This window comes from Terrapene carolina, unplaced genomic scaffold, assembly GCF_002925995.2.
Source record: "Terrapene carolina triunguis isolate 2854851 unplaced genomic scaffold, T_m_triunguis-2.0 Scaffold614, whole genome shotgun sequence".
NCBI lineage: Eukaryota > Metazoa > Chordata > Testudines > Emydidae > Terrapene > Terrapene triunguis.
In genome coordinates this window covers 69,412-81,171 of record NW_020664965.1, presented here as the reverse complement: position 1 = coordinate 81,171, position 11,760 = coordinate 69,412, and the positions used below count along the sequence as shown (strand labels likewise).

The window sequence follows — 11,760 nt, the reverse complement described above, 5'->3', positions numbered from 1 at the left end:
TTTTTTTTTTTTTTTTTTTTTTGTTTGGGGCGGCAGAAATGCTGGAGCCGGCCCTGCATGCACCCTACAAAGACAGCATCAGCGTTCATAGAATCATAGAATATCAGGGTTGGAAGGGACCTCAGGAGGTCATCTAGTCCAACCCCCTGCTCAAAGCAGGACTGATCTCTTTTAAAAGAGTCCCTCTGGCGTGAGAACACAGCATTTAGTGCTAGTCAAGGTACAGAGCACCTTACATGAACTGTCCCAGCATTATACCAAATGTGCTCCTTGCTTTTCCTCTTCACACTTAAGCTCACACAGAAAGGCCCCAGTCCTGAAATCTAGTCTGCACCACCGGGGCTCCTGTACCGATCTGATTGCAGAATCAGGGCCTAACCTGGGAGGCAGCATGGTCTAGCAGGCAGTGCACCAGGCTAGGCCTTCTGAACACCTGGGTTCTAACCCCGTCTTGCTGTTTGACCGTGGGCAAGTTAACAGTGTTGACAGTGAATTTGTCCTCCGTAGGTTTCAGAGAACAACAATCCATTTGGAGGAATCTCTCCGAGCTATTGCTGCAGACTCAGGCAGACCGTACTGCTCACTTGACGACTTGGGTCACGTTTTCAAGGTCGTATCTGCAACGGTGTGGGTTAGACACGTGGGCCCCCATTCAGCAAAGCACTTAAGCACCCTCTGGGTGCCATTTCCTCAGCTCATAAGGTAGCATTAAAGAATGTGAGGTGCTCAATTACTGCAGTAATGGGGGACATAGAGTAGATAGACAGACCCCATAAAGGGCGCTACATACCCTCTGACGACTGGACCATGGGCAATTCTGCAACTGCTGCAGGGTTAGACGTGGTCTCCATGTTCACCGGCTGACCTGTTTCTCCACAGCAGCCGAGTTCATACCTGATCCAGGGGGAAGCGTCCCCTTGCGGGGAAAGCATGTCTCCCGAGGCCATGTCTCCCGTCACCTTAGCTGGCCCTGCAATAAAACAGACAGGTGATGCCCTCCAAGCAAGCTCTCTGTTGGGAATGGGGTAAACTGCAGCAGATTGATTGATCTAATTAAATTAGACGAGAAGAGAGGTTAGAACGGGTAGCAAGGGACTCCCTAGACTGACGGGCTAGCTGTACAGGGGTAGCCACTGGGTTAGCTGAATTGGTGTATTTACCAGTACAGCCAGACCCTCAGATTACGCGCGGGTGTATCTAGGAGAGGGTTTTGTCCCAGTGGTGCCATCAGAACTTGGCCCCAAACTGTGTTCGCTTTTGGAAGAGGTCCCAGGGGAACCCGACCCGTGCTCAGAATGGAAACCGTCTTGTCTAATCAAATGGGGCATCCATCAAACAGAGCAGAGGGAGGGCAATGTGGAGGTCAAGTCACCCCCCGCGCCCATTTAAAGCTTATTTGTGGGGTTATCCAGGGCTGCCCTCCCTACCCGAGGGGGTGGATTTAGGGTAGACAGCTTATCTGAGAGGAGTATTTGGGAGCAGTGCCGAAAGAAAGAGAAGGGGGGACAATTGTACCAGGGCCCTGAGCTCAAGGCAGCCCCCAAAAGTCTGTAAAAATGGGGTGAAATGGGACATGATGAACCAGTGGGCCAGGTAACTTGGGGGGCATTATCTGGGATGTCTGGCCTACATGAAGGTGTATTTAGGGAGAATGGGTTTTCTTCTGACTCGGCCACTGGCCTGCTGGGTGAGCTTCAGCACATCCCTGCCTCAGCTCGTGCCTCGGTTTCCCCATGTGGGGCTAGTGATACCAACCTCTTTTGTGGTTTGGGGGGGGAAGTTGGTCTGTGGGGTTCTCTGGGGTTGGCGTGACTGTTAGGGGGCAAGCTGGGGATTTGGGGTTGGGTGGTTTATGGGGGCAGTTGGTCTGTGGGGTTCTCTGGGGTTGGCGTGACTGTTAGGGGGCAAGCTGGGGATTTGGGGTTGGTTGTTTTACGGGGGCAGTTGGTCTGTGGGGTTCTCTGGGATTGGCGTGACTGCTAGGGGGCAAGGCAGGGACCGTGGGGTGGGGGGTGTAAATCATATCCGTGGCTGGGCACAGGCTCCTTGAGGGAGAGCGATTGGCACCAAGGGCTCTGTCTGGGTGGCTGTTGGCATGGGCACTTTGCCGTGGGATGCTCCTTGTGGGTTTATTGGGGGGGGATATTTAAAGTTCCCCCAACATTTATTCCCCTCCCACACACACATTAGCTGGGGGGGGGGATTTGGGGAGTACCTCATCATCACTCCCTCCCCCCCTTTAACCCAGGGCAGCCATCTCCCTGGTGGCTGAGGGGCAGGCTGCCCCCGGAGGGGGAGGGGCGAGGACCCAGGGAGGGGGCGGGGGCGGACCGCGGCACTTGCAGCAGCCGGCGCGCGCGCCTCAGAACGCTGCAGCCCCTCCACGAGAAAGGCGGGAACATTCAAACCTGGGGCGGTTGGGGGCGGGAGCAACGGTCGCGGCTCGAGCCCCTTCGGCTCGGTGGGGGAGGGGCGGGTCTATGTCACCAGTGGCTTATGGTGTGGGGAGGGATGGGGGGGTCCCCCAAATAAACCGGGCTAATCACCCCCACATGTGTTAAATAGAGGAGGGGTGAGAGGCTGCCCCCCCTCATGAGCAGGGCACCCCCAATGAGGGGACCCCCCAAAAAAGTGAGCGCCCCCACACAGGTGAAACAAACACTGTCTGACAGGCTGCAAGCCGCGTGGCAAGCGGGCAGCACCCCTTCAAATGAGACGGGGACCTTAAAACGGGCTGGGACTGAGGGCCAGCTCTGGGGCTTTTCCCCTGCGGTTCTCAAAGCATGTTACCAATGAGCAGTATCGGGAGCCCCACAGATGGGGAAACTGAGGCACAGTTTGGCAAAATGACTTGCCCTGGCTCAAACAGAGCCCAGATCTCCTGAGGGTCTATCCACTGCAGCGATGCTGCCTCTTAAAGATGCTTATTTCAGCCATCTTGAGAGGGGGGGCTTTCTCCTTTGAGGGTTGGAGGGCTACTCGCAGGAGCAGAAATCACAGTGGCAATTTAGGGTGAGGTCAGAGGTCACGGCAACAAAATGACCCCTTCAGAGCCCATGAATGACTGGCCTCCCCCTAAATTAGCATCTCCCCCAAAAGAAGATGGATTCATTCCCCTCATCCACATGAAATAAATGGGTCATGTGGGGCAAGGAGCTGTCATGCCACTGTGACCGATGGCCCATGGACACCCCCAAATGAGGGGCTCCCCCAAACTAAAGAGGATTAACTTTCCCCACATAAATAAAGTCAGTGTGCTGTACTTTGCGCCATAGGGTACACAACATGGCGCTGCTGTGGCATCATGACCTTTGACCCTTCAGGTAGCCCCCCCCCCCACCCGAGAACAAAGTGAATTCATTCTCCTACAGACCTGAAATAATCTTTCCATATTACGGGCCGTAAATAGCAAGGCAGGGAGTGCCATTACGCCAACATGACCTCTGCTCACACGGGTGGCCCATCCACCCCATAATGCTTTCCCTGGTAAAATTAATTCTCCCCACCACCCATGACATGGGTCCAATCATGCCCTCTATTCCCCCCCACACACACACACCTCCCAAAAAAACCCTGGAAATGGTTAGCTTTGTGCCCCAGGAGACCATCCAAGTCCCAACTGCTTCCACACTTCCCAGGGGCACACCTCAATGGAAAGTGGCTGTAAAAGGGGGTGTCTTGGGGTGGGGGGGTTCTGTATGACCTCGGCCTAGCTCTGGAAGAACGGACAGCATGGGATGCCAAGACATGTAATGGGCATGGAGATGTGTAACCATTCAAGGCCTGCGCACCTGACATGCTTGCACAAACAAGACAGGCATGAACAACAGCTGTCCCTTCACCAATACATTTCACACTCTGTGGAGACCTCTTCCAAGTGTGTGTGGGGGGATTTAAAACAGCGCCTGGTGACAGATTAACAGTACCCACTAGTTTTTGTGGTGGGAGCCACTCAGTCCTCGGATCTGGGCTGAGAACTGCCCCTAGCGATCAGAGAGTTGGGTCACTTCTCTGATCTAGGGCAAAAGGCCTCACAATCCAAACTCTGAGGTGGATAATAATCATTTCCGTAGGCAGTGGTTTAGGACAGGAAGTGGAGAGTAACACTCCCACTTTTTACGCAATAGCAATGAGCACATTTACAAGAAGCCGAACGGAATTGCCCACAGCTGAAATTGTACCAGCAGCCTGAGTTACTCTTGCAAAAAGTGTCATGGAATCTCTAATGAGCATCATCAGCACTTCAGTTTTATGTGTCGTTCTGCTCCCCTCGTTCCCACACACGCTTTGTGTAGCTTGTGCATCTGAGCAGCAGGTGGCAGGCAGAAGTGGCACCATAATGAATCCAACCACAACTGCACACACGATGAAACCAGAAGTCCCAAAATACAGCCTTGATTACAGATCTCCTACAAGTAGGAGCAGCAGGTGCCTGATCTTTCTCTCCCACAAAACCCACATGCATTCCCTCTCTCTGACACGTACACACACCATCTGATCTCACGCAAAAACACATTACAGAAAAGCTGTCACTGACAATACAAAAAACGTGAATATAGGCCCCAAACAGAGCTAGATCCAATAGGACGTTGTGCAGATTAATTAAAGCAGCCCAGGATTTTATATAGATTGCTGTACAAAACTGGATTCAAGCCCCCTGAAGCAATAAAACCCACAATTACTGCATGCACTGAGAAGCCATTGCCCAGGGGGTAATATGAATCTGCTGTGTGTTTAATGTCAATCAAATAGTTGAGATTGATTTGCTACAAAGCGGCCGGAGATCGGTCACTGTCAGGCTATTTGTCTGGAAAAGCTACTGATTTAGGTGGAAAACTATGAAGAGGTGGAAAAGGGGAAGGAGAAAGAGAGAAGGGAGGAATGAGCCACGTCAGTCGTTAACGGCCGTGGCTGAGCGTGAGTGCTCAGTAAAAGCCAGGCCCAAAGTACTGTCCCAGCTGATTGGCCAATTGCCAATCCTCCTCATCCCAGAGCACCAGGCTTGGCTGGAGGAAAGACAGCTGTGGGCCCAAGCCCCTCAAATCCATGTTGCCCTCTGGCCTGTGGCGTATGGACATTGTGCTGAATCTGGAGGGAAACAAAATGGTGGCAAAGAGTGAATGGAGGCCACTTCCCAAGCCTCCTATAATGGTCGCTGCTTGACAGGAATGCCTCAGTGCAAGCCCTAAGTGTGCTCGGGGACTCTGGAGTCACAGCGGTCAGCTAATAATGGGGGGCCAGTCAGATAACTAGGGATGGACAATGTCCGGACGGCTGAAAGGCGATCTGTAAATCTAGCACAGATTTCGGTTTCTTGTTGATGTGTTAAACTGGTTCAGGTTCATCTGCATCCATTCCCCTCCATCCATCCCACTCTATTCCTTCTTTCCCACACACAACTGTCTATCCATCCATCCCTCCTCACATATAACCCTCCATCCCTTCCTCCCCACACATACCCCTCCATCCATCTATCCACATCTCTTCTGCCATGACCCGAAGGAAGAGACACCCCACCTACGCCCACGCCCTGAAGGCAGACTGGGAGTTCGGTCTCCATTTGCAAGTGACAACCTGGGGCCCCGTACCACATGCATTAGAGCTGAAGCACATCGAGACATCACAAGGTTCCCTGCTTCCAATGCAGCTGAGGTGAGCCCCAAACCTTCCTTACCCATCGCTCTTGCCTGCACGGACAGGATCGCCTAGACCTCCCGTGTATCCCCCAAGCCATCAGGTTCAATAGGCTGCCATCCAGGCTCAGACATGTCTCTCCTTCTGTCAGGTAGGGGGCACAGACTGGGAATGGGAGAGCTACATAGAGAGGAGGGACGTGGTCAAACATCCAGGAGATCCTTGGAGAAGAAGGTTGGTTGTGGGGTCAGGGACCTAGGAGCTCTGAGTTCGATTCCCAGCTCCTTGGGTGAGTCATTTTATCTCCATCTAAGGGCAACTCTGTGGTCCACAGCATCCGAGCACCTCACTCTTTAATGCATTTATCCCACACAGCACCCCTCTGAGGCTGAGAAGTGGGGCACAAAGAGGCTAAGGCCCAGATCCTCCAAGGATCCCATGGGAGTTCGACCCCTAAATCCCCTGCTGGACCTAGGCCTTAATGACTTGCCCAAGTCTGTAGCTGAGCAGGGACTCAAACCCGTGCCTCCCAGCCTCAGCTCCCCCATCTGTAAAACAGGGGATATGAACTCTTCTGTTCAATATAGGGACTGTAAGTTCTTCAGAGCTAGCACAGTGTGTGTCCCTTGGCCCAGTAGGAGCCCCTGATTGCAGCTGGTGGCTGTAGTAAATCTGGCACAGATTTCAAGGCCAGAAGGGTCTAGTCTGACCTCCGGCGTAACACAGGCTGGATCAATTCACCCAGTCGGTCCTGCAGCGAGCCCATCTTTTAGCAGCCTTACATGGTTTCTGTCCTGAATTTTGTGCAAGCCATGGTGTGTGTGTGTGGGGAGGGGCGGAATAGCCCATGCCCAAACTGGATCTACCGAGTTCCCTTTGTGATGTGTGCCAGTGCCGGGTCTCGGAAAGTGCAAAAATAATCAGTATTCCCTGCGTGTGTCAGAGATTCCAAAGCCAGCATCTAGTCTGACCATCCGTACATCATAGGCCAGAGAACTGCCCTGAACTAATTCTCAGGGCAGATCTTTGAGAGAAACAGCCAATCTCCATTTAACAATTCCCGGTGATGGAGAATCCATCACAACCCTGGGGAAACTGTGCCAATAATTTACGCCTTGCTTATTTCCAGTCTGAATTTGTCTGGCCTCAACTTCCAGCCATTGGATCGTGTTAGACATTTCTCTGCTCAGTCGAAGAGCCCACTATCAAATACTGGTTCCCCATGTAGGTACGTATAGACTGTGATCAAGTCACCCCTTAACCAAAGTGGAGTCGCAACCCAGGGCTTGAAAGTTATGTCAGATGAATCATAGAAATGTAGAGCTGGAAGGGGCCTCAAAGGGTTGCCGGGTCCAGCCCTCCGGCGCTGAGGCAAGACCAAGTCAACCTAGACCATCCCTGAGAGGTGTTTGTCCAAAATCTCCAGTGATGGGGATTTCACAACCTCCCTTGGTCACCTGTTCCAATGCTGAACAATTCTTAGGGAGGTAGGGTATGAATATAAAGTACGAGAGCTATTCCAGTTAATTGCACAGTCTACAGGTATCTACACATGGAACTGAAATTTTGATAACAGTGATCTTTAGCCCAGCAGACAAAGGCTGAAAGTTAAAGCTAGATACATTCAAACAGGGCTGGCTCCAGCTTTTTTGCTGCCCCAAGCGGAGAAGGGAAAAAAAAATGATAAAGCCGCGATCGGCGGCACATCGGCGGCAGCTCTACCGCGCCGCTTCATTCTTCGGTGGCAATTCGGCAGCCAGTCCTTCCCTCCAAGAGGTACTGGGGGACCCACCGCCGAAGGCCCGGACGTGCCGCTACTTACCATTGGCCGCCCCAAGCACCTGCTTCCTCTGCTGGTGCCTGGAGCCGGCCCTGCATTCAAACTGGAAAGAAGGCGCCCATTTTTAACAGCGATGGGAATTACCATTGGAGCCATTGACCAAGAGCTGTGGGGGATTTTCCATCACTGGCAATTTTTCAGTCAAGATCTGTTCTAGTTCAACGGGGAGTTAATTCAGGGCAGGCCTCTGGCCTGTGTTATGCAGGAGGTCAGGCTGGATGATCACAATGTTCTGGGAATCTACGAGTCTAGCGTTGCTCTGTATAGGCAAGGCCCCAGACTGTGACAAGGGAGAGATGAGGGCGGATTAAGACACTTTTCTATGCCAATGGCCCTAATTCAAGACAGTGCAAGGAAAGAGGTTTCGTCAAGTTATCGGGAATCCCAAAAGGTGTCATCTCCTCCAAGAGCGACGAGGGGAATATGGACCTGTGCTGAAAGACTAAGAGAGACCAGGATCGAGAAGGGGCAGGAGTGGCAGAGATACAGGGGGTCAAAGGCCCCAGATACAAGGTGTGACCATATGTGGGTGGGTCATGCCCACCCCAATGGATCTGGCTTTCTCTCACTGCTTTGGCAGCACTGATCTAGCTCTCTTGGGCCCCCCCGCTTCCTCCTGAGGTTGTGGGAGCTGGCTGGCTTGGTCCGCAGGGAGGGGTTATGCAGAGAATCCACCTCACAGGCAAAGCTGGTGCAGCAGAGGCCCAGGGCACATTCATTTTGCTGTGGGTCACACCTCGTCCAGCCCTCGCCACGGCTCACACCTTCCGTGCACTTCCCCCACACGCACAGGTAACCCAGGCAGCACTCCCTGTCCCACTGACACACCTAGGGCAGAAAGCACAGTGAGGAGAGATGGAGCCCATTATTCCCCGCCCCCCTAAGCCAGCCACTCCCGCACCCTGGGGCCAGATTGGAGCCGGTGCCCCCTATAGGGGAAAGGCCCCGTGTCCTATTCATCATCCCCTTGAGACAGCCAGTCCCCTGCGCTGGGGCCGGATTGGAGCAGGTGGCCCCTAGAGGGGATAGGCCCCGTGTTGTATTTCCCATCCCCTTGAGCCAGCCAGTCCCGTTCTGGCACAGAAGATGCCCCAATGCATCACCCACACTCACTGTGTCCTTAGCTTTTCACTCCCGGCACTGGCTGGCAAGGAGGGAAGAGGAGCAGAACTGGGCCGTCCGGCAACCATGGTCACTCAGGCAGCCCTGGGGAGAAGGGTGTATTTCAGCAGCAGCTGCAAGAAGGACTCCACGCCCTTCCTAATCCAGACACCCTGGTATCTATATCATCCCACGGACCGTGCCTGAGTGAAGGGGGGAAGGCGGCTGGGGAGATCCTGTCAGCATGGTCCCCTGCCCCAGAAGGATTGCTCCCCATTTCTCACTTCTGTTAGAACACCAACCATCTCATCAAAAAGGGCTCACGTATCCCTGGATGAACAAACCGGGGAGTAGTGGGTAGAAGCCGGGAGGTGATTTTACCTCTGTATTCGGCGTTGGTGAGACAATACTGGAATCCCGGAGCCAGTCCTGGTGTCCACATTTGAAAAACCAGGCTGAAAAACCAGAGAGGGTGCAGAGAAGTGCCACAAAAATGATACGAGGGCTGGAAAAAATGCCTCACAGTGAGAGATTTAAGGAGCTTGATATGTTCAGCTCATCAAAAAGAAGATCAAGAGGTGATTTGACTATGGTCGATGGGAAGGAAATCCTGGGTGTGGAAGGACTCTTTGATCTAGCAAAGACAGGCAGAACGAGAACCGGTGACCAGCAGTTAAAACTAGACAAATTCCAATTTGTCCAGTAAGGCCCACACGTCTTCAAGTGCGGGTGATTCAGCCTTGGAACAAACTCCCCCCCGGGAAGTGGTGGAGTTTCCATCGTTGGCTGTCCTCCGATTCACACTGGCTGCCTTTCTGGAGGAGATGTGTCAGCCAAACACAAGTTGTGAGCTCAGAGCAGGGGTAACGGTGAAATTCTCTGGCCTGTGCTCTGCAGGAGGCCACTAGATGATCTAATGGCTCCTGGTCTTAGAATCTATGAATCTGCGCCCCTAACGATTCGCCTTTGATCACAAAGGAGGTGTCAGAACATCTGGAGAGGAGGAAATACTGGCCTGGCACTCTGGAGAGCTGGACTCTGTTCCCAGATCTGCTACAAACTCCCTGGGTGACCTTGGGCGTGTCACTTCATCACGCTGCTCTTGCAGTTTTACCTAAGACTGGCTTGGTGTTCCCATCACGTGAACTGGTGTGTCTGGGTAGTATCTGGCACAATGGGCGCCCTGATCTCGCTTGGGAGGGGGTGTCTGTGCAGCACCTGGCCCAGCAGGGGGCCCCAAACTCCATGGGGGGGGCATACACCTAAGAAAAATTATTTTGCATTCGGTACCACTGGGAATATTCTGCAGAGTTGAGCAGAACTCAAGCGACCGGGGTTATCTGAGAAGCTGATACCGACTGCAGAGCATTCACACAAGTTCAGCTGATCCAGTGGAGACCTGTTCCCTGTAGCAGCTTCCTCGTCTCCATCGCTGACATGCCACATGCCAAGCTACCCAATCCTGCTGCCACTTGGGTGAAGAATTCTGTCTGCCACAGGTGTCTGAGCACTGGAGGAAACCTGCCTTGTGTTTAAATAACCTGCAATTCCCCCCACTCCCAACACCCCTTCCCGCAGCGGCTCCAAAATTCGGTGTGGGTGCAGGGAGCTAGCCCCATTGACTCCAGTGGAGCGATGGAGTCCCACTGAGTTTCCTTCTGATCACCTCATCCTAAAAAGGATCTAGTACAAACAGGCCAGGTCTACACTAGGAGCATTGTACTGGAATACTACGCCGGCTGCCGCTACACTGGCAAAGCTGGCCTTTTACCGGTGTAGCTTATTCCACCCCTACCGAGTGAAACCAGTGCAATTTTGCCAGCCTAACTGTGTCAACACTAGGGGCTTCTGCTGGCACAGTCAGGGATCACCCTTCTTCATACCCCCACTGGCAGAGGCGGTCATGTAGACACACCCTTATAAGGGGGTTCGATGACGGGTGACAACTACAAGGGGACTGGGAAATCTTTCTGATGAAGAGCGTTGGAAAAAACTGGGAGACGAACATGCGGGCAGCCGCTAGAGGCTACAGCCAGCAACAAATGGGGTGGAGAAGGTAGATCAGTAACTTTGATCCCCTGTGAGACCAGAGCAGTAGACCCCGAAGCACCTTTCAAACCTGCCAGGGTCCCTGTGTGGAAGACGGGTGTCCCCGGCTAAGCCGGGGTGGCATAGAAGCTGTCGATCGGTTAGCTCTATTTTCTCTGGAATGCTTTTGTTCCGCATAAGTGATACTTTGCTTTATGAAGCTGGCGCTCACTGGCATCGCTGGTGCCAAGCTAATGAGAATCAGCCTGAACCCCGCTGTGACGGGAGAGTATCACAGGTGCCTGCCCTGAGAATGGGGACGGCTGGGGGCCTGAGACCAGAGCGGGACGCTGTAAGGCTTAGCGGTGCAGTCGCCTGCCTTATGATCCTGAACCGCAGGGACCTTCAGCTAAGCTGAACAGGGCGAACTGAAAACTGAGCAGAGACAATCCACCATGAGCCTGCGGAACCCATTGCCACTGGCTCATTCTTGAGGCCAACTGCTGAGTGGACTGGCCAGTGTAAGCAGCTTGGGGCACTGGGGTCCTGGACAGATCTAGTGGGGTGATACCTACATCAAAGCAGCTGAGTTTAGAATTTCATTTCTCCAATTTACCCCCTGCCAGAGAGAGAACTTTTATTGCAAGAAAAACCAAGGAGCAGGACTTTATACGCAGATCCGCCAGCATCCTCTCCATCGCTGACCCAAGTCTGTCTCTCCCTTTTTGCTACAGCTTCCTGAAGAAGAAGAAAAAATGGGGCCTCCGTGCTACAGCTTTGTGCCAGGCCCGAGTAATGGGGGGAGCTTTTTTCAGAGGGCGGGGGGCTTCCATCAGCCCATCCCGGATTGCTAGCAGCCTGTGCCTCCTGTCGCTAAGGGATGCGCCGTACGGCCAGCTGGTGTCAGAGGCCTTCCCGGGCCTGGCTCTGCGCCGTAAGTGGATGATGAGGAAGGCCAGCCCGGGGCGGGGGATCGGCAGGATGTCTCCCCCTAGGACAGGCTCTGCTTCTGCCCCACCGCCTGCTCCTTCCTCGCTAGACTCTGCCTGGCTTCCCTGGAAGAGACACAGGTAAATGGGGAATGTGGGACACGGTACCTGGGCCCAGACTGGTGAGGAGATGCCCCTAGGAGGAGAAGGAGGTTAGAGCAGGGGGGG

The 11,760-nt window shown here is 53.5% G+C and overlaps 2 protein-coding genes across 2 annotated transcripts in view; both read right to left on the bottom strand.

The window, feature by feature from the left end:
* The window catches only part of CCDC155 (coiled-coil domain containing 155), a 27,271-nt gene extending 26,339 nt beyond the window's left edge, over positions 1-932 (bottom strand). Inside the window, exon 1 of the mRNA XM_026659260.1 lies at positions 791-932. Within this exon, the coding sequence (XP_026515045.1) occupies positions 791-932 (142 nt within the window). The remainder of the gene's footprint in view (positions 1-790) is intronic.
* Positions 933-11,322: 10,390 nt separating this feature from the next.
* Positions 11,323-11,760, bottom strand: part of DKKL1 (dickkopf like acrosomal protein 1) — a 2,894-nt gene continuing 2,456 nt past the window's right edge. The window contains exon 4 of the mRNA XM_026659251.1: positions 11,323-11,658. Within this exon, the coding sequence (XP_026515036.1) occupies positions 11,332-11,658 (327 nt within the window). The 3' untranslated portion in view covers positions 11,323-11,331. The remainder of the gene's footprint in view (positions 11,659-11,760) is intronic.